At 37.4% G+C, this 23,825-nt stretch overlaps 1 protein-coding gene across 2 annotated transcripts in view; it reads left to right on the top strand.

The window, feature by feature from the left end:
* XIRP2 (xin actin binding repeat containing 2) overlaps positions 1-9,389 on the top strand; it is a 75,023-nt gene extending 65,634 nt beyond the window's left edge. The window contains exons 6-7 of one of the 2 annotated variants that reach the window (XM_025852804.2): positions 1,300-1,433; positions 7,506-9,389. In XM_025852804.2, the coding sequence (XP_025708589.2) occupies positions 1,300-1,433; positions 7,506-8,997 (1,626 nt within the window). In that variant the 3' untranslated portion in view covers positions 8,998-9,389. The remainder of the gene's footprint in view (positions 1-1,299; positions 1,434-7,505) is intronic. The other variant, XM_073882963.1, reaches the window with a different exon arrangement.
* The last annotated feature ends 14,436 nt before the right edge of the window (positions 9,390-23,825 follow it).

Genomic DNA, 23,825 nt, shown 5'->3' with positions numbered 1-23,825 from the left:
ACCTTTTGTGTATTTAATTACTGTTATTAAGTTGGATGGAGTTAGCGTTCTCTAATGTCACTAGTTTTTTTCTATAGCTAATTTTATTTCACCTTTCTTAAACTCCAAATGAGAGCTCAGTTGGCCTCATTCACAGATGAATATGGACAGTGCATTTAAAAACTTTGATTGTATATTTAGAGGGAGATTCAAAACACATGAACTGAGTATTTTTTAACATCAGAGAACAGTTTTTTCTTTCTATTTCCCTACTTTTTATAATTAATGAGGCTTTACAATAAAAGGATTTGACATAATTAATGTGCACCATTAGGGTAGTCCATTCTTCTAAACAGATTGAAAGAAATATCAAGCTCAAAAATAAAAACTGCTGAAACTAATAGTTTTGCCTCTATCATATTTGCAACATATGTGTCTAGTTGATCAGATCAATATGATTTCTCAATGTGCTTGCTTCTGGCATAATCAAGCAAAGCTGTCTAATTAATTTCAAATGCTCAGTTTCTGTTAAGATGGCTAAAAGCATATAGAAAATACAAAAAACAAAAGCACCCAGTGTTAAATATAGAAATAGGTGTCCTGCTAGAACCAATAAACAAAGGAGATCACTTAGTAGCTCAAATCAAGCATCGAAGCCCTAAAGTACATCCTTATTTATAAAAAGAACCCTGAGCCTATATGCTTTTATGTATAACTAATATGAAAGCTTAGTTCATTAGTCTCAGGGGATTGTGGTGAGGATCAAAACAATACTGAGGTAAAAAGTTCTCTGTCCATTTCGAACCACTATCTAAACACTGGCTAGCGATATAACTCACCTGAGCACAGCAGCCTGGGCCTGTGAGTACTGTAGAGCAAGGGAAGAGGTAGGAAAAGTGTAGAGGCAAACATGAGAATCCAAAAAGCCCTAACATCTAAAGCCATTTAGACTGAGGAGAAATGACCCTGAGCATCTCAATGTATTCAGGAGTCTCATGGATTAAAGTTAAGAAATGATGTCACAGAGTCAACACTAAGTCATCACGGAAATATTTAAATAAATACAATACCTTCAGCTTTAAAATATATGTAGGTACTCTGGAAATATCATTTCAGAATACCTTAAAAAATGAAAACTTTGGCTCTGGATTGTGCCAGAACCCCAAATCTGATGGTAGGCGCATGTCCAGAGAAGCAAGTTTAGGACAACAGGCTCAGAGCTTTCACTGTGACTGCATGGCCAGTCAGCGTGCTGTGGTTTGGTTTGGCTTTACAGGGTGATTGAAGATAATGTAAACTTTTGTAAATTTTTATTTTTAGAAGCTGCTACTCCAAGACAAGGAAATATGTATACTTTGTCAAAAGACTGTTTATCCAATGGAGTGCCTAGTAGCAGACAAGCAGAGTTTTCATAAGTCCTGCTTCCGATGCCACCACTGCAACAGTAAACTGAGGTAAAATGTTTTGTGGTCTGTGGCAAAATCTTGGAGCAGTCTGCAATGTACACATGTCTCTAGAAGATACCAATTTGTCTAGATCTTGTTGCCATCAGCTAAAACAACGATAAAGGGGGATGTGGTCATGCTCTGTTATGTTTTCCTCAGGATAGCCATGACCTTTTTCCTATTGACATTTTGCATTCCTGATCAAATCCAGAGGGTCCCTTCTGTCCAAACTTGGAGAGCACAGAGATAAGAAAAATCAAGAAATGCTTTGCAAATCAGGATTTTTAAGTTATTAGTTTGGTCTAAAGTCTAGATTCTACTTTCGACCTTATTTTAAGTAAGCCCAATGTGGGACTTGAACTCAAGACCCTAAGATCAAGAATTAGTGTGCTTTACAGACTGAGCCAGCCAGGCACCCCTAAAAATCTAGGTTTTGGATCCAAAGTCAGCAAACTTTTTCTGTAAAGGGCCAGGTAGTAAATATTTTCGACTGTAGAGGCCATACTATTTCTGTCACTAAACTTTCCAATTGAGTGCAAAAGCGTCCACAGATAACTAAACAAAAAGTGTGGCTATAAACTGATGGGCCCAACTGTATTCCAATAAAACTTCATATACAAAATCAGGTGGCGGGCTGGAACTGACCTAGGTCTGGGTGTTCCATCTAAATAAAAAAAATAATAATAATTTAGAGTATTGTCAGTTTCAGGTAAGATATACTGCCCCCCCTTCACTCTGGTGCAACAGAAGCACCATATTAACACTGTTACAAATGAATTTTAATGAATGTGGCATTTGGTGTGGCTATAATCTGAGATGCTGAAACTGTAATTATTTTGCTAAAGCCAATGTGTATCAGGCTATATCTTTTTTTACTTTAATTTACAGTATCAAATACCCCTTATTGCAACATGTTTTTTCTTTGGTTTCCATGACACCATAGTATAATGGTTTTCTCCCACCTCCTGGGTATTCCTTCTCAGACTCCTATGTGGGTGACTCTCTGTCCATTATTGAAATGTTAGAGTTCCTTAGAATTCTGTTATGGCCATTTAGTCTTCTCACTGTTTATATTCTATATATATATATGTATATATGTATATATTATTACATCCACTCCCATGACTTTAATCGTCATCCATGTGGAATAACTCTGAAATCTGTGCCAGTAGCCCAGTTCTGTCCTCAATCAGATGCTTATATCTTAATTACTAATATTTATATCCAATTATATTTCTCATAAGTATACTAAGTTCAGTATGCCCCATTATCTTCTCTCTAACAAAATTCCTTCCTTGACTTCGTGATCTGTATGATACCCTCTTCAATAAATAACATTAACATTAACTCAATGATGGAAACATGAAGTTACCTTTGACTCCTTCCTCTTCTTCATTTCCTGTGTCCAAGCAAACACCAAGTCCTATAATCAAGGTCCCATAAATGTCTCATGAGCTGTACACTTTTCTCCATCCCCACAGAGCAGGTATCCTCCACGTGTCATGTCTCACTTGTACTAATGCCACAGTCTTTCTAGCAAGTTAGTCTTCCTTGCCTGCACTATCTCTTGCCTCCATCACCACCACCACCAACTTGTCCCAATGCCATGCTCCATGTTGTAGTGAAAATGATCTTTCTAAAATGTAAATCTGAGGTCACTTCTGTGTTTAAAACATAATGGTTTCCTCTATCAACGTCAAATTAGCATCTTACTCTGAATTAACAGGCAATTTAGAATCTTGCCCCAGCTCCTTTCCCAGCATCTCTTCCTCCCATTGCATGTTACTTTTCACGAAGACTTTCAGGTCCTTAAAATCATTATCTTTCTCTGTCATATCTAGCTGGTTCCAAATGTCATTTCCACTCCTTGTAGTTTTCCTTTGCCTCTCCTCCAGCTCTCCACCAGGCTAATATGCGCTCATTCTTCAGACCTCAACTGAGACTTCATGTCTTTAAAGAAGCCTGCTTTGAGCCCCACATAGGGATTAGGTGTCCTTCCTAAGTGCTCTCAGAGCATCCCCTGTGCTTGCCCCATTCTTAACCCAATCTAATGTAATTGGTTTCCAGCTGTAGGAAATGTGTTTATGCTTGACTGTCAACACCTAGTAAAGGCTGACATTGAGTAAGGACTTGAAAGTATTTTATGACTGATATTTTTTAAAAATCATTGTACAAAAAGCCACAAATACAGAAAAACAAAGCAAATGTACAGTTTAATGAATGATTATAAAGTGAACACTTTGTAACCTGTACCAAGTTCAAGAAATAAACATTGCCAACAGTTTCAGAAGCTCCTTCCGTGTGCCCCACCCAAACACCAGTTAGCTCTCTCTGTGAGTGAACAGTAAGCTTTTTCATCGTTGCTTCCTTACATTTTTACAGTTTTTTAAATCCAAATATGCTCTCCTAGATACTATAGTTTTGCTCAGTGTTTTAAACTTTGACAATTCTTTTAAGCCTTTTAAAAGGTTTCTGTCCATTTCTTTCATGCCTTGCAATTTATTTGTGAAGAGCCCAAGATATCTGACCTGTAGAATTTTCCACAGTCTGGATTTGCTGATTGCACACTAGTGGTGCCGTTCACCTACTCCTTTCTCCCCTGCATTTCCAACAAACTGTCAGCTGAATCTAGATTTGATACCTTTGCAAGAACATACGGAGTGTTGGCAAGGAGAGTAAGCACATAGTGTCTGCTTGTCTCTGATTTTGTGATCATAGCAGATACTGAAGCTTAATACCATATCCATTAATTGATGTTTGCAAAATGTTGATATTCTCATTTTATTCTTTCCTTTTCATTATTAGTTGGAATACTTTTACAGAAGATGCTTCCTCTCATCTACTATTTGGTTACTTGTTGGTACAGTTGGTAGGGGAAAGGCAGAATACATGCGTAACTTTTTCCCTTTATTTACCTGGTTTGCCAATGTATCAGTTATTTATTTAACAATGTAATGAAATGGTTCCTTATCATCCCCTAGAGGTAACTAATTTTAAAATATTTGTAATATCTTTATAAACTCATAGATATACATATATTTGATTGGTTTCAATCTGATGCAGTTATTATTACTGAAGCTCAAATTATTCTATCCTTGGTCTCTTCAGGTTGTTTCCTGAGTCCTTTTGGCAAGACCTAAGTAATCTTTGATAGTTTCCTCATTACCTGATAGAACTAGATGTTCCATGCTCATTTGGTACCTTTACTTCCCCTGGACCTGGAATCAGTCATTTCCCTAAACCCTGGTTTCTTTACATGAGAAATGGCATTTCAAGACTACAATCTCCATGCTCTTTTCTACTGAGTTGGTCACTATTTTGAAGCTCTCTTAGTGTTAAGAGCTAGCAAATATTTATATGTAAAGAGAAAATATATCACGAATTTGTAAGAATATTTCCAAATTGAATTCAAAACTGAGTTTCTTTTGCCTTAGCCTCTCCTCTATTCCATGTCTGCCTCCTTGCCTTCACTTCAGGACTTCTGGTCCTCAAAGACAAAGGAGATGACAGAATTAGAATACCCCATATCCATTTGAACAACAGTTTTGGAATAGCAAAACTATCAGCACCCTAATTTGATTATGAAAACTTTAAAAAATGGCTTTTGCTCCCCACTCATGCACACCCCATTTTTGAAGAACTGTGCTCTCTCTTAGGTGTCATATGACACACCGTCTTCCTCCTTGTCCTCATCTCATCTTAGTTTATAGGTGACAATTTAGAGAATGCTTGCCACCAATCTTTATGTCACTGTTTCTGTATCCCCTTTCTGGTTATGCAAGTTATTTTCCAGTACCTCCCTCAGAAAAGTCTGTTCTGTGATCTTGATAATGGAAAGTCAGTTTTGCTGAAAATAAAATCTTTGACTTACACTTTCTTTCATTGAATATCTTTTTTGAAGATTTTTTAATTTATTTATTTGACAGAGAGAGAGAGAGAGAGAGCGACAGAGGGAACACAAACAGGGGAAGTGAGAGAGGGAGAAGCAGGCTTCCAGGCGAGCAGGGAGCCGGATGTGGGGCTCGATGCGGGGCTCGATGCGGGGCTCGATCCCAGGACCTGAGCGGAAGGCAGACACTTAACGACTGAGCCACCCCAGGCGCCCCTCTTTCACTGAATATCTTAAACGCATTATTCCATTTTCTTTGGGCATAAACTGATAATCTAATTTTCTTTCCCTTGTAAATCATATGCTCTCCTTTTTTTCCTTTTTAGATAAATACAAAGGATCTTTTTTCTTTTTATTTAAAGTCCAAAAAAATAAAGATAAACTCCAGTAATTTGGCTAGAGTAGTTCCTGATGTTAGTCATTGTGGGTCAACGTTGTCAGTTGCCGAGTGTGCTCTTTCAGTACGCCATTTCCGACCTCTTTATATCAGGAAAGTTTCTTTAAATTATAGCTTTTTAGTATTTAACCTATTTTATCGCTTTATTTTCTACTTCAGGAACTCCTCTTATCCATACATGGATATTTTGTGCCTATCTTTAATATTTGTCTTTCTCTCAAATCCTTCTCTTTTTCCATTTCTGATTGTAATTTTTCATGTTTATTCCCCTATTTCTTCTTAAAATACTTTCTATTGTGTTTATTTGCTCTTATATTCTTTTAGTTTAGTTTTTTCACTGACTTTTTTTTTACTTCTGTTTTTTTCTGACTTCTAGCATCTCATTTATGACATCTTCTAATTTTAATTCATGCTCTTCTTTCAAGTCTTTTTATCATGTTTTAATGTCTTTTAGCCCATTTTTTAAATTTTGATGTTGAGAACATGTTTTTCTAGCATGTTTTCATTGTCTGTAGGGATATTAAAAATGCTCTTTATTCTGTTTTTTCTTATAATAACTTTATATAATATTTGGCCTCCATACTTTTCTGTTGCTTATTTTTGTATGGCATTAGTTTTCTCAAATCTTAGAATGAGGCAAAATTCAGGATGGTTTTCCCAAACTTCACAGAGCTACCTCTTCCAGTTTTCATATACTGTCCAAAAACCTATAATGGCTTGATTCCTGAGATTTCCTGCCTTGATTTCTCTCCCGCATGTTAGTCAGGACCTTCTCTTTCTTTGCTGTCATCATTGTCCAAATACAATTTGATTCCACTCCCATATTGTTTTTTGTCAGTTTAAGTCTTGTCCTAAAAGGGGATCCTGATTGGTCAGCTTTGAGAGTTTGACTTCTCTGTCCTCTTCGGATTTTCCTACCACAGGGCCCTTGCACTGACTGGCTAATGGAGAAGGTAAAATCCCTCCTCGTTTCAGCTACTATTCTCTGATTGGCGTGTGATACTTTCCAGGAAATAATGGCTGGCTCTTTTGTGGTCTTATATTTTCTGGTCTTTCAGACACCTTCCTTGCTCCCTCTGTTATCACTCATACAGATGCTATCATAGCTGTTTGTTTGTTCTTTCCTCCTTGTGTTTTGGGGTTGGTGGGGATACCTTGTCACTTAATTTTGTTATAAACTTTATCCATGGGCTTAAGTTTTGTTATCTAATTGGTGTGTCTGTTTGTATGTGGAGATTGAGAGATGTTAAAAAATGATGCCTTTGACTAAACTGATTTTAATTTTAACAGGCACTCTACTTGTTAATCTCCCCAAAGAGGCCAAATAAACAATTGCATAGGCAAGCTTTCCAATTCATTCAAAATCTAGTTAACGAGGAAATTTAAATGGTTGATTGTGTGTGTGTGTGTGTGTGTGTGTGTGTGTGTGTGTGTGTGCTATTCAGGATTTATTGAAAATTGTGGCCCCTCACATAAATCACTGAGTTAGCAGAGATTTAGTCCTATCATTTTGCGCCATCTATAACCACACATACATTACACTATAATACCTATTATACTAATACTTGACATACAACATGAAATTCTAAATACTATAAAACATGTATCATGCGGGGTACTAGTGGTAACTATTATCTAACAAGGATGTTTAATTAATAAGCACATTCCTATTGCCAGTAAGTTTACTGCACTGAGTCTCTGACTCATTCTTGAAATAATTACCCAATTCCCTATGAATTTGCAGTGTATATATGGAATATTAAACCTTTTTTTCTTTTTTTTTTCTTTTTGGCAGTTTGGGAAATTATGCATCACTTCATGGACAAATATATTGTAAACCTCACTTTAACCAACTTTTCAAATCTAAAGGAAATTATGATGAAGGTTTTGGACACAAACAACATAAAGATCGATGGAATTGCAAAAATCAAAGCAGCTCAGTGGACTTTACTCCTAATGAAAAAACAAATATATGTAAAAATAGTGCAGAAAACGCCGCCATACTTGGGGATCCTAATAAACATTTAGATGATGGTAACAATAAAGGGCAAAGAGATGATTTGAGAAAATTCAGGGAGAGGGGAAAATTAAAAATCATTTGGCCCCCTTCCAGGGAGATGCCTAAGAAAACCTTCCCCCTTGAGGAAGAGCTCAAAATGAGTAAACCTAAATGGCCACCGGGAATGACAGTCGCTACATCCGCTGAATTCAAAAGTGAATCACTAAGAGAACACATTAAAACTCTGGAAAATAAAGGACTAGAGCAAGATAACGTTTCTTTCCTGCAGCCATATCCGCAGTCCATCCATACATGTCAGAAGGAGGATGTTGCAGGAATCAAAGAAATGGAAATGTATGAAGCAAATAAAGATGAGAAGAGGGAAGGAAATAAGAATGTGCAAGATAAGCTGAATGAGGCTGAAGACACAAAGAATAAAAGGAAAAGTGAAATGGATCTTAATGACAACAATAATGTGGTTGTGCAGAGTGCTGAGAAGGAGAAAAATGAAAAAACTAATGAACCTGATGGTGCAGAAGTTTTACAGGTTACTAACACTGATGATGAGGTGGTGACAGAAAATCATAAAGAGAATTTGAATAAGAATAATAATAACAATTATGTGGCCATCTTGTGTCTGAATAATTGCAGGCAGAAGACATCTATTTTAGAATTTCCTAACCTATTACCACTGTCGAGGGGAGCAAACTACACTGCAACTGAATATCAAATTGAAAATTTAGAAAGTGCATCTAGAATCTCAGAGTTACTTGGCATATTTGAATCTGAAAAGGCATACTCTGTGGCTCTCAGAAGACAGGCTGACAGAGCTACTTCTGGCAGTCCCATGCAGTCTGCTCCCAAACTGGGCCCCAGTGGTGGGTTAATAGTAAGGGAAGAAAGGTCCATAGCCTCTTCTGATACAAATATCTTAAACATCAAAAGAAACCAGGCAAATAAGAAAAACCTACACTTCTTCTTTTCTAATACCATGAAAATCGCTGCTTTTTCCAAAAAGAATGAGAATACTTCTGAGCATGACTTCATAGATTCTGCAGACCAAATGAAAAATATGCCACGTTTGTATTTAAGAGAATTTGGGAAGGATGTCAAACATTGGCATGGTGAAGCAATAGGTACAGCCCCCATTAATGGGAATCCAAGTTTTGGTGCTCTGAGCAGTGAATGTGCAGCTAAGCCTTCATTTCCCAGAGCGGAGGTCCAGTCTGAACAACTCACTGTGGAAGAGCAAATTAAAAGGAATAGGTGCTACAGTGACCCTGAGTAAAACATCTCTCGAGGGCCACTTGTCATCCACACTCAGGCACTGAGAAACATCGATGTCTCGAAATAAGACTAGAGATTTTGATAACCTTCTGTTGAACTTGTTGTAAACTTGATGTTCAGAAAGTTCATGTCTATCACAACAGGATTTTCCTTGTATTAAGCTATACAATGTGTTCCATAATGTTTGAATCTACTTGTATTCTGAATGGAATGAAAAGATGAAACAATATGGCTCTGTTTTCCTGTCAAATGGCACTTAAGGATATTGCTCTGTTTTTCAACATGCTGGATAATGGATAACATCACTGGCAAGATGCTGTACTGCTGATACTTAGCACGATTCTTATACCTTCTCTATAATTTCTGCTGAAATAAAATGAAATCACCTGGGATGCAAACCAAAATACCTCTGTAACTTTTTTCCGAATATATTGACATTTTAATTTTATATGTTTTCCATAATTTAGGAACTGTCTATTCAGGGGCATGTATTTAACACACACACACACACACACACACACACACAATCCTGGAAAAAATTAAATACTAAATCAAAGACATGATATTATTAGAATATATAAAATTTTCATTTCTTGTTTGCTCTGTATTTTTTTTAAAAGATTTTATTCATTTATTTGAGAGAGAGGGAGAGAGAGAGAGCATGAGAGGAAGGAGGGTCAGAGGGAGAAGCAGACTCATGACCTGAGCCAAAGGCAGAGACCTAACTGACTGAGCCACCCAGGTGCCCTAATTGTACTTTTAAAGATATGAGGATTATTATGTTTTGAAAATAATTGCCTATATTAAACTATCATGGAATATATCTATAAACATTTAATGAAAAATATCAATTTTTCTTCCAAGTGATGTAGAGTCCATACTCAGAAATCAACTGAGTGACAAAGATTTTGGAAGTTACTTAAATCAATTATGCACATTGCATTTTTATTGCTTACCATATGTAATCAATATACAAGTCATATTATTACTACATTTTGTTAGGTTTTTTATCTTATTTGATGGATATTAAGTTTTTCCATTACAAAAACAGCCTTTGGAAAATGTGTCTTCTGAATTTTCTGCTGATTTTGCCTTCTTGTAAATACATTTGATGATTCTGAGAGGAAAAAATAATGTGAATATAAATGAGTGGCTTCACATTCATTTGGAGTGTACATAGTGAAAACGGACCTTATGCCCTATTCTCCAATATAAATACAAACCACTGACTTTCTATTAAGTATGAAAACACATTGTAGTGTTGCAAGCTATTTCTCCTTAGAAAATATAACAAATCCTTGCTAGTATGTTCTCAGCAAATAGATTTAAGACTCACATTACTATTTTTTTAGGGCTGCCATAACAAAATACCTTAGATTGAGTGGATTAAACAAACATAAAGTTGTTTTCTCACAGTTCTGGAGGCTAGATGTCCAAGATCAAGTTGGTGAGCCAGTTTCTTCTGAAGCCTATCTACTTCACTTTTAGATGATCAGCTTCTCTCCGCACATGATCTTCCTTCTGTATGCGTCTGAGTCCAAAGTTCTTCCTCTTATAAGGACACCACACTAAGGACTCACCTTAGTGACCTCTTTTTATTTTAGTTATTTCTTTAAAGACTACAAATATAGTTATGTTCTGAGATGCTAGGGGTTCAGACTTCAACGTATTAACTTTAGGATAACACAATTCAACCCATAACATCAAGAAACTACATTTTACATTTAGGGTTGTCTTTTTATTTATTTATTTTTTACATTTGTCTGTTAATGTTATGAAACAATGTCTCAATTATTTTTCACTTGGGATTTAATCACAGATTAAATCTATATCATATCTACATTTATGCCATAAAAATAATATTTCCAGGAAGCTAATTCTCTTTCAAAGGAGTCAAAATGGGCCCATGATAGACCAAATGCTTTACCAGATGAGGCTGTGTGATGGCAGAGCTTGGCATGTAAGGGGCTTTGCATTATTTATCTGAGACTGGGCCTTCCAATGAATCTTGTAAAAATGTTTTATCCCCCAGAAAATTGTGCTGAATTGTCTTTTGCAGCTTCCACACAATCAATCCTTGTGACAGATTTGGGGCTCTGGGAAGCACATTTTTTGGATTAGAACAGTGGTTTTCCCACAGTGCAGTAAAACTACAGAATGCAAACCTACCACCCATTCCCTAATGTGCAACCAACATGTGCATCTGGCATATTTGTCCCCAAACTAACAATTTTCTATAAACATCTCTAGAGTAATTTCTAAAGGCACATCAATTTTTTAAGGAACTGGAAGGTAGGAAAAAGAATACTTTCTCAGCTGTGTTTTGATAGTTACTGACTACTGGTTACTGTCCAATTGAGGAGTAGAAAATTTTCCCATTGCCAAGAAAATGAACTTAGAGAAAGATAATCACAGATGTTGAAGTGAAAGAGAAGTGCAATATTTTTTTTTCTCTCTCTCTGAAAATGTTATTGAGAACCAAGGGTGATTTCCAAATCTAATGTAAAAGTTTTGAAATCTGCAGGTATTAACAGTAATGTGGAATCTTATTTTAGAAAAATCGAATTTACATGGAGATCAGAAATAGGCTATGGACATGATACTCAGATTCCCAAAATAAGAGCTTTGAGAGCATATGAGAGGTGCTGATCAGTGCAAAGCCTCAGTCTCCTGGAAATTAACAGAAGACAAAAAATATTTTAGATAAATATAATCTAAAAGTAATTTAATCTCAGCTTTGATAGAGTCCTTTGGAAAGGCTAATTTAATCTATTTAACACTGTCCATTTACTGTAGATGTTTTCCCCTAAAACATCGTGAGAAATTTTAAAACTTTAGGCATGCAAATAAGGTGGTAGAAGAAAAATAATAGTAGTAGAATATCTATAGTGTGGTCATTATCTTTTGATATGCTACCTTTTTGTAGAAAGTAAACTAATGGATAGAAAGCCTGACAAACACTGTGGTATCATCCAGTTGACAGCAACTCAACAAATATTATGGAGCCCTTGGTATTTGTTGGCAGAGTGGCTTTTTTTAAAAGGAAAAATCATGGCATATTCCATGTAATCTCTCCAACTGGAAAAAGAGGCATTCAAAAAAACTAATCAGAGTTGATATGTGTGTGGAAGGAATCAACACAGAAAAATGTATAGCCACAAAGAGTTCTCTTAAATTAGAAGACTTCAGAATAATAGTAAATAAATAGGTGAAAAATTTCCAGTTCAAAAGCTAAACTGTCTTCCTTGTGCCATAGTCATAATTTACTTAATGTAATTATGCGGTTGAAGACTCTATGATGCACAATCAAGATCCTTCTTCAGGAATAAAGGAGTGACTTCCCCAGATACCGGAAGTGCTGCCAACAGAAAACTCTCAACTTTCAGGCCCCTACCAGGATTGCTTTAGCTGAAGAGAGACGCTTCCCCCACATAGACTGTGTTCAATAAGTGTTCGGTGAAGGAGAGCTCCACAGAACCCAGAAGGGTCACTCCAGGGTCAAATATCCAAATAACATATAGGGTTGGCTGAGGCCTCCACTGAGCCTCTGTCACCATCCAACTTCTCCTGCTTTGTTCATGTCCCTTCCTTTCCCTTGATACCAAGAGCACACCCTGGTAAACCTCCTCCACATTAATCTCTGTCTCAGAATCTACATCTTTGGGAACCCAACCTTGGCAACCTGATGCTAGGAGTGGCCCAAGAAAGCAGACACTGGGATGATATTTTAGAGCTGAACTATTTGTTCCTGGCTGACAAGGGGCACAAGATGGCTGTGCAGTTGTTAAAATTCTCAGCAGTAGTAAACAAGGATGCCTATAATGGTTGAAGCAAATGCATAGCTGGTATCATGTATCAAATATTTGAGACATGGAGGAGAAATAGCAATTACAATGAAAATTGAATTGAGTGCTCATTGCTAACCCCTATCACTCTAGGAAAAAAATTAACAAAAAGCTGAAGGTGTCAATCAACAATTGTAAAAGTAGCTGAGCCCCCATGGAAAGTTAAAAGTTTTTGCCAGGGTCAGGGACTTGTTTGGAAAAGAATGGGATCCAGAACATGGATGGCAATAAGTTTTCAACAAAAATGTTGAAATCCCAGAATCCTCTGAGCCTTCTGAGCCTATAGAAGTGGCATGTTCCTACCTATTAAGGGTTAGTATCCACACTTTTGCTCAAAAATGATGCAGACACCTCTCTCCAGCTCAACTGGGTGTTCCTGCTGGTCTTGGCTGGCCTCACTCAACCATCAGCAAGTCTGCTGGGAACTGTGTTCTAGGCTGTGCTTGGTTGGGGCACATTAGCTAGAATAGCTCTGTATTAGGTGATTTCCATCCTCTTCCCATGACCAGTAAGCTGTCCTGAGCATGCCCTTCTCATGGAGAAGACGGAAGTAAAAGAAAAGAAAGGGAGATGTTGGAACACCATTACTTCTGTCTCCTTCTGATGGTCAAAGCAAGTCTTATATTCAAAGAGTCAGAGTACGAGAGAGCACTGGAAGGCTCTAGTGGTGTAGTGTTTACTTACAGCAAGAAGAGACAGTAGACAAAATCCAGTCCCTTATAATGTGTAGGTTCTCCAAGGCTGGTGGATCCACTCCACAGCCAATGTGGACATTATGGCCACAGGCACCCCACTTCATGCTGCTGATGGACCCCCAACCCTGACCCCATGGGATCTAAAATACAGAAACCTGGGGGAATGCCCAAGAGCCATTTATGCACTTTAGCTAAGCAATTCCAAGAAAAGTTTGCATGTGCCAGATACAGAGGAGCAGGGATGTACTGGTTTTGCTCTGAGCTTTTCGTATGCAACTCGATTTGTGAGTTTGCCAGCAAGTCCTTTACCAAGCACAGGTTCTTTTCAGGAACAAAGGGAAGGTGTCCAGCTGTGCTTGGATCCATCCATCTCATTATCATTTTAACTTAACCTGTTTTTGATGAATGATGATTTAAAAGGTTCGAAGAGGCAGTAATTGGTAATGACCACTACTGTGTCCATCCTCTAATTTACTGCATGTTTTATAAGATGGTGGCAGATGTTTATTTATTAATTATCATGATGTTCCTTTCATCCCCATTAAACCATTTCCTTTAGGAGAAGGACAAACTGGTTAAAGGATATTTCTGTTGAACACACCTTTCTATATTATCGTTATTTGCCCATATAGAAATTTCCTCAAATTAATTAAAAAGCCAATTTCAAATTAATTTATTTCCTAAATTCTATCTAACCTAAAATATTTATTGTTTGATAAAAGTTTCAATGATTTTGTAACTGAGATGATATATAAAACACAATTAATGCTGGCAATGTCTAAGAACAAATAATGAAAAAATTTATTAACTGACCTCTTTTAAGTCTTAATTTCTACATTTCATACTCTAAGTGCATATGTTTGTATGTGTGAATGTTACTGTGTATGTGTTTAATAGTTAATGTCCAAATTATGAAAATATCAATATCAGCAGTTTTCAACGCTGTTCAGGCTATTTTTAGCAAGCCAACATGTTCAGTTTTAATGCCATCAAAATCACCAACTCTGAATACATATTTGTCATAAGTTAATAACAACATTAGTTGGATAAATATTTATTATCAAATGGATAACATTTATGTTACCAGATTATGCATTTTACTCCTGAATTTTGTTAATACCTGCATTGATTTGTTGTTGAGATAGTTCTTATGAACAAATGCACATCCATTTACATAATTTCTTATAACCATTTACAGTTTCTCAGAATGTTTTGCTGATCTCTTTTATTTCATCATCTGTCCTATTCCTCGTAATTTTATACATGCCCAAGGCTTCAATTATCGTCATAATACCAAATGTACATCACCTTCCCTGAGCTCTCCTCTGAATGCTAGAATCATATAGATAACTGCCCTACTTGATAGTTTCTCTTGGATGTTTCAATGGCACCTTAAATCCAACACATCCAAATCAGAGCATCATCACTCCTCACCTCCAACCTCCACCTTGGTACTCTTCTAGTAGTTCATATCTCAGACACCATCATCCATCCTGTTACTAAAACCAGAAAATAAAGAGTCATATTTTATATCCTTATTTCTTTTACCCATTCACAATTAAAATCTTTCACCAAATCAAGTTGATTTTTACTACTTAAATACTTCTCTCATCTTTTCTTCCTAACACATACCACATTTGCAATTGTACATGTTTTTGTAAGTTATTTGAATAGTGCCCATGGCACTCTCTCCCACGCCACACCCCATACTGACTGGAAGCTTTACAAAGACAGGAACTGGGTCTGATTCTGCTCTCCGATTTCCCCAATTCCCAGCAAAAATTTGACATATGGTAGGCACTTGGTAAATAAGAGTCAATCACCATACAAATTTAAAACTTGAGCCACACTGTACACGGTGTAACATATGAAAATTGATAAGGATATATTCTGGAGTGATTTTTGGATTATATGCAAAGTATCAACCACAGACCATGTTTATACCAGGCAGAAACAAATACTTTCAAGAGAGCTGCAGTTAGGCTCCCAAATTGCATGTCTAGATGCCAGTGACACCCCTGGACAGAGGTTCTGTGCTCCCAAGTTGCATATCTAGATGCCAGTGACACCCCTGGATAGAGGTCTAGAACCATGGCTGCATGAGTAGATTTCATTATTACAAATAGGACTAGGCAGATGTTATAGGAAAACATATTTTCTTAAAGATTGCCAAAATGAATCCAGTACCTAAGGATAGACAAATTCATATAAATACACACATACAGATATATAGACATGAAATCTCTACTAGCCTTAAAATGTACATTTTCCCATACATTAGAAGTTAAATTTTCCTGCACAATAATTTTTATAGAATATTTAGGTTGGATAGTTAAAAGCAAGATTTGTAGATATTGAGTTGCCTGAGATCACATGTTCAAGTATTGTGACACAAAGTCATGAAAAAGCACTCTTGTTTGAAGTCCCATACCCTACCCTCTACCCAAGCAGTCTCTATGAAAGAATTGTGATTTTGCTATCATGCATTTAATTTTTATTCTCTGGTTTATCTTTATGCCTTTGCATTTATCATTGTATATGATCGTACTATATATATGCATATACCTTATTTATGCATATACGTACATTTATGTGTGTGCATATATATGGATATGTTCTAGAACCACATGAAACATCCATTGCTTAATTAAGGTCCTACTTGTGATTTGGCTGAAAAATATAATTTATTAGATTTTGCACATAAAACATAATTTCAGTATATTTAGAAATTTAACACATTGCTCATTTTAGTAAACTTAGATAACCTGTAGAGTCCATTGGTTTGGGAAGATTTTTAACAAGAATTGAAAAAAAGAAGAGGTCTGGATCAACCATTACTTAACCAGAAATTGTAGATAGACAGGGAACCAATTACCATTAATTAGAGAATGGCTATGCATGTCTGTACAAAAATAATATAAATTAGTAGCAGGAAACATTCATCTTTTGCTGTGTTCTAAGCTCACAGCAAGGGTGAACACTGTGGTCCCTGATCTTATTTAATACTCACAAATGATAAGAGGTAAGGTTTTATTAACTCTGGTGAAGAATATGTGGATTAGGGAGTTAAGTTACTTGACTGAATTTACCAAGTTACCCAGGTTTTAAGTGAGGAGACAGGGACTGAAATTAGCCCTAACTGACCAGAAAGCTCATTAAATATGGCTTTTCTACATCCTTCTGGCTTCCCAACACTTCATTGTGTGTGTAAAAATATATACATGAAATGTTCACATCCATACCTATAAATATAAGTATGAATCAGTAATATATAGTCTGACTATATAAATTTTCATATTATTCTGAAGTTACATATTTATAATGTATGTACACATTGTATTGTTTCTGTGTGAGTGCATCTCTGTGTATATGTATGTTTGTACACAGACACACAGACATGCATATATTATCCCATGAGTACAGCCAGGTACCTATGCCTGTACATTCCAGAGATGTTCATAATGCAAACTAGAGAACAAAAAAATAGGATTATTTATTGAAAATGTCACCAACCGCAGGGAATGGAAGTGAAGGAAATACATCAATCCTCCCGCCTCCCTTAAAGGCAAGCAGAAAGCAGAACTGCTCTTTTTAAAATCGATGAAATTAACAAAAGCAATTGAATGTGGCAGAGAGGAGATGTCAGGTAGGAATCAGCACATGTGGGATCTGAAGATTGTGAATAACTTAGAGAAAGACATCAATGCCTCTGCTGCTAGTGATTACCTCACTCTCCGTGTGGCTGTAAAACATGGCGGCACTTGTCCCTGTGCCAGGAAATGTCAGGACATTAAAGGTTCAGCCCTGGTTGTGTGAAACAGGACAGGGACTCTTTGCCCTAAATACTAAACCTTTTAATTTTCAAAGTTCTAAAATATTTAAGCTAGAAATACTTCCAACACAGGAAGATGTTTAAATGGCTACTTTATAAAGAATAAAGGAAGAGCATGTGCCTATTTTTTAATTCATAAGAAAAGTATTAAATCACTAGCATTTCAAAGAGCCCACTTTCAATTACCCATGAAGAGATTGCCTACAGAAAATATTAAATTCCAGGCTGGCGTCTCCAACCTACCCAGACCCCTGCCTCCCTTCCACTTTCACCCGTGTCCCTGGGGAATAAGAACAAACTTCAATATCAGCAGAAGTAAAACATAATGGCCACATTTACAGAATAATTTCCACTGATATTTTTATTCCAAGGCAGGAGGAAGAGAGTTGTGAGCAGAAATGGCCTACCCTGGATTTTTGGCTGCTTCTGCTTCCCCTGGCAATCTTCTACTAAGATAAAGCCAAAGATTTTCCCCCCAAAGGTCCTCCCTTGCTTTCCCTCCCGCCCTCAGGGGAGGTAGCCACTTACTCCCCCATCAGCTTTTCCAGCTTTTTTTCATTAGCTATGGCAGCCTGCTTCTGTCTTCCTTAAGGGAGCAAATGGTGGGTACTCAATGAATACTTGATAACTGAGTGAATGAGTGAATGTCATAGGCTCCTGTGGGCAGCAAATGACAGCACTTTGCAGAAACATCTTCAGTCCTTTGTCCCCAAACATAGCTAAGAATATAGGGTAAGAGGAAAAGGAAAAAGAAAAGAAGAAACTTATAAAGAATGCCTACATTTTGCCCAAGTTCAGGGGTTTTTTTCCCAAAATAAAGACCTATTAATATCCATTTGGTACTTACTTATATTAAAATATATGGAATGCCTTTTTGTATCATGATTTTATATAATCGAGGTAACTGATGTTCATATGGCTTGACAACATAGTTCTGAGATGTTGTCAGCTCTAGGTAAAGAACTTATGTCTTGAAGGGCTTTAACTACTTTCCCAAGGTTACCTGTTTAGAAAGTGGCAAATCACAGTAAATTGTGATTTAGTATGCCTAAATTAATCTGGGGGATTTGAGAGGTAGAGCTATGTGGGAAGTGGTAGGGGAGAAAATTATCCAGAGAAACAGCTTAAATGTTTTGATTTTTTTTTGTTGTTGTTTCTTTTTTCATTTAAGTGAAGGTGGTAATGAACTGATGCAGGAAAAGTAAAGGGCATAACAGCATAACTGGTGCTCCATCAGTGAGGATAGGTGAACAGATTGGTTCAGATTCTAGCACTGAAAACTTAGAAGCAAAGAAAGTACTTAAATGTAATGTATTGGTAACGGTCAGTAACTGCAGGTATAGCTGATAAACCCTGAAATCTCAGTGGTTTAAGACAAGAAAATTTTAATTCTTGCTATATCACAATCCACAGTGGGTTGGTGAGGACTCTTCTCCGTAAAGTCCTTCAAAAATTCAGTCCTTCCTGGTGGCAGTTTGGTCTTCCTCTGAGGCCCTGGAATGCCCTCAACTAATGGACAGAGAGGGAGAAGAGAATGAGGCTCACCGGTGGGAGGTTTCTATGGACCGGGTCTCGAGCGTGGTCTGTCACTTTTGCCTACACTTCATTGTCCAGAACTCAGTAGCATGGGCCACACCCACCTGTAAAGGAGCCTGGGAAATGGAGCCGATCTCAGGCCCAGGAAGAAATTAAAACATGCATGTAACTGAACCTCTGCCACAATGAGATAAAAGGAAATCCAGACTTCAGGTGCCTAGGTGGCTTAGTCCGTGAAGCGGCTGACTCTTGGTTTTGCCTCAGGTCATGATCGCAGTGTTGTGAGATCGAGCCCTGTGTCTGGCAACACGCTCAGTGTGGAGTCGGCTTGGGATTGTCTCTCCCTCTCCCTCTCCCTCTGCCCCTCCCCCCTGCTCGCTCGCTCTCTTTCTTTCGCTCCAAAATAAATAAATAAATCTTTAAGAAAAGGAAATCCAGACTTTTGGATACCCAACCACATCTGGTTTTCAGTAACTTTTTACTGAATATTATGCTTCAAAATTTGTACTTGTATGATTTAAGCCTTTCATTTAGAAAGCCTCCATAAATATTTTTATATGTATTAATGAAGCTAAGTTAAAGCAAACTTGTAGGCAATATCTGGGAGGTTGAGCAATTAGTTCAAGGATATCCCAAAAGTCCAGCAGCACTCAGACTCAGGAGTTAGCATCAGGCAAATTGGAGACCAAGCCAGCAGGCACTTTACATCACCGAACTTAAGAATGCAGGCTGGGGGATTTCAAACAAACTTGAAGACCTATGGAAAACCTGAGAGCTCAAAGCAGCCCCCAACCATAGAAGGATAAGGAGGCTGCCCAGGTGGGAGGCATGTGGTAGGAGAGAGGTTTCAATAATGCTTCAGCTATGAGAACTTAGAACGAACCGAGAGCCCAGGTGAGAGCCCTGGGGATACGGCTGACTTGCTTACCATTCTCAGAGTCACTTGCAAGAGTTTTCCAAGATGCCATGCTGGTGACTGGAGAATTGCTGCTAAACCCGCAAGAATGTAGAAAGCAGAAAAATGGTGAGAATAGAGATTACCAATGGGTTGGCAAAGATACAGCTCTAGCTCCAGATTCCGAGGGAAAAAGGGACAATTTCCAAAAGTCGATCATTAGCGGTTTTAGATAAATGTGCTGGGCAAAAAGCATCCTAAATCCAAACACAAATGGTTTGGTATTGGCATTATCAACTGCTTTGCATTAGCTGTGACCTCTGCCTTTTTGCTGGAGAAGATTATGGGAAATTCCACATTTTGGGAGGCAGGCAATGGTATATGACACACCCGTGGATCCCATAACGTGTTACTGCAGTTGCCACCAATGGCTGTGGCTCTGCCCCCTCCTCCTGCAAGGATACTTCTCAGTACTTGGCCATCTAAGCCAAATTTAATTTAGCCCTACAGTTTTCTCTGCGTGCTTTGTGTGGTCCCTCATATTTTTCTTGCATTTATCCACACTGGGTGCCTATTTAAGCTTATGGATGCAAAAATCTGGGAATACTTTGGCAGGTATTGTTTTTACTTTCAAGCCAGGCCTTCCTGTGTGTCAAAAGAGGATTCATATTCTGTTCTTGAGAAGGGAACAAGAAAGTGGTCTCGTAGAGCCCGGGTGCATGAAGCAGAATATAGATAATGTTAATATATAAATGGATAAATTATTTTTTTCTCTCAAGTATTGAAATGCAATTATATTTATAGAGAAACCTGGCTTAGATGCCTAATCAGACACAGGTGTTTTCTAAAGCCTATTTGAATTCTAATTGTTGAAATACACTTCAAACATATTAACTAACAAGTTAATTCAATTCTATTGGATATGAAATTACTAGCACCCACTGAGTAATAGGATGAAAGAATTTAGGTAACACAAAGGAACAAATTGTGCCTATGAAAGAGGAGCTGTTTATTTTTCCCCATCAAATAAATAAGTGACTTATGATGCACTAAATAGGATATATAATTAATAGACTCAGGTGTCACCTTATTATAGAGTTGACTTTTTCAAAGCTGATTTTAAAAATAAACTGTTGATCTGTCATACTAAATGAGCTTAGACTTTTGAAAAATGCGTTGCACTGTATCTATAGGTATAAATGTGTTACGCATAAACTTCTCTAAATGGTGCAACAAGGCTCTCATACTACACTTTTAAATTTTACTTGATTTCATCATTATTATGGACAAAATACAGGAAGCACAAGTTTCTCTTTTTCTTTTTTCCCCAATATCAGAAATCTCAGAAACTAAATTATTGTTGAACATTCCTCCTCTCTTCTGGATTTCATCCTCTTACCTCTTCAGGGATCTTGCTCCATAATTATATTTCCTGTTTCCCAAAACTTCTACCTGTCCATTTTTCCATGTTCTGGTCATTTCTATCTTAAAGGAAAACAGGATTTTCTAATTACATATCCCCCATTAGCTACAATGAGTCTCCTCTCTTTCACAAGGAAGCTTCCAGAAAACATATTTTTTGTTGTTGTTGTTGCAGTTGATTCTCCCTCATCTTTCATAGACAGCTCAGCCAACTATAACCTGGAATCACCCGACACTTACTAGTGACATCCTCATTATGGAGCCTAAAGACCACTTTCAATCTGTTTGTCTCTGATCCTTGAAGCTCCAATACTGCTCTGTTTCCAGGTCCTATGAGTTCTTTTCTTTGTCCTCCTGGTTCTGTAACTGCATTTTCATACCCTTTATTGAACTTCCTGGACCTGGTGATGTTTTTTATTCTTCCCTTGGCATTTGGAACCTTGGTGCCTTTCATGGTCTTTGGCTTTACCTCCTCTTTTGTGTTGGAGATCCTTTCCTTCACACAGGATCACTGACCTGGTCCCCCAAATGTGGACCCTCAAACTCTTCCCAGAGCTGGTCACTTCAGAATAGCCCCCAAAATGGGAGGGCTGGCTCATTTCACTTCAATTTGCTGCAGTATCTGACATTGTTGACTACACCCTCCTTAAAACCATCTTTGACCTTAGTTTGCTGATACACATCTCTCCTGGTTCTCTTCCAACTCTCTAATTGTTCATTCTCTGCCTTTTCCATGTGCAGGTTCACCTATATCTCTCTCTGAAATTTAGACTTTTCTTTTTGTCCCTCTCTCCTTCTGTTCTTATACATTTTTCATGTTCACCTTGTATGAACAATCCCATTGCTATGTCCGTAGCTCTAGAGTCCAGATCTTCCTCTTGAGCTCTGGCTGTTTGTTTTTAATTGTTTGCTCTTTCACAAAGACTTAAATACAGCTGGTAGAAGTTTTCCACAAGCATTGCCCTTTTGTGTATGTTTGTATGTCACACATTCTGATGTCACATAATTGAGTGGGATGGGCAGAGACTCAATTCAGCAAGCTAGTGATCATCCTTAATTTCCTTCTCTATTTCTTTGTCTCTCTGTCTCATCTCTTTCTCTTTCTCCCTCTCCCCTTTTCCTCTTCCTATCTTTTCTGCCAGGAGACTCTTTCCCTAGGGCAACTCACATCTCATATGTGTGTCTCAAGATCAATTCTAGCATCATATCATCTTGAAAACATCCTTCTCACCACCCTAAACTGACTTAGGTACCTATCCTCTATACTACATATCACCTTCATGCAAATTGTCAAACATCTTGAGGCTGGGAAAAATGTGTCTTTATCATGTCTGTATTCTCAGTTATAAGAATATAAGCAGCTAAAGGCTAGAAGACCAGAGGCACTGACTTGGGATTCATCCACACAAAATGGATATGGATATGGATGAAATAGCCTAAGCAGAATATATAAGGACTGATGAATAGAAAACATCAGAATTGTGCATGAGCATGACAGTGTGTTTAGTTTTCAAAATAAATTATTGAATTTTGTATCTAGTACCTATGAGCCCAGGATTTAAGACAATGTTTGATGCTGACAAACTAATAAACAACCACAACTAAATAAAACAGAAGCATGAATATAAATGCTCAACAAGTAACATAACTCAAAAAGAATAGGAGCAACCCAAAAGCTTTCAGAGACTACTGCTTGAAGCAATATTTGGGAAAATATTTAGATACCAAGAAGAGGAGAGTTAGATAAGATGCTGGAGAGGGGAAATAATGCCAGGAATATGATGTTGATTATGAAAATTGGAATAGAATAATCGGATAAAGAATAAGTTTGCTGGGGTAAATGTGCCCAAGGCACGTGGGACCAGGATTAAGACAAGAGTAATCAAATTTCCAAATAATACAGGAAATACGATATTGCTTGTGGCATGCTTCCCTTTCATTTTTAATGTGTAGCCTCTGCATATTGTGAAGATGCCTGAATTTCCTATTGCTTTGCTAACAAACAACCACAAACTTAGTGGCTTAAAACACACAAATTTATAACCTTACGTTTCTGGAGGTCAGAATCCCCAGATGAAGATATCCATAGGAGAGAGTTCCTTCTAGTGGTTCTAGAATAAAATCTGTTTCCTTGCCTTTTCCAGCTTCTAGAAGCCTCATACAATCCTTGGTTCATGTAGGTCAGCATAGTAGCGATCCAGGATAATCACAGCATCTCCACATCTCACATGTGCAAAGTCCCTTTAGCCATGTAACACAATCACAGGGGCTGAGGATGTGTTTATCCTTGGGGAGGACATTATTCAGCCTAACTCAGTCAAAAGACAATAAAAAATAAGCAAATGCCTGAATTTCATTCATTCCTTAACATTTAAGAGTCTATTTTTCATTTTTAAACAATCCCTTACATTAAGAGCTTCATGTTTTTTAAGGCATTTTCACACTCATAGTCATACCCGAACCTTAAAACAACTATGTGAAAGACAGGGGAGATATTATACACATTTTATAGATAAGTTTATGTATGTGTTCATAAGAATTTATTGGCTTGCTCAAAGACACACAGCTAGGGGCGGAGCAAGATGGCGGAGGAGTAGGAGACCT

The sequence above is a fragment of the Callorhinus ursinus genome, unplaced genomic scaffold (assembly GCF_003265705.2).
Source record: "Callorhinus ursinus isolate GAN/ISIS: 27379988/994484 unplaced genomic scaffold, GSC_fseal_2.0 scaffold2, whole genome shotgun sequence".
NCBI lineage: Eukaryota > Metazoa > Chordata > Mammalia > Carnivora > Otariidae > Callorhinus > Callorhinus ursinus.
The sequence above is the reverse complement of the archived record's forward strand: the minus strand, read 5'-3'. Positions and strand labels throughout refer to the sequence as shown.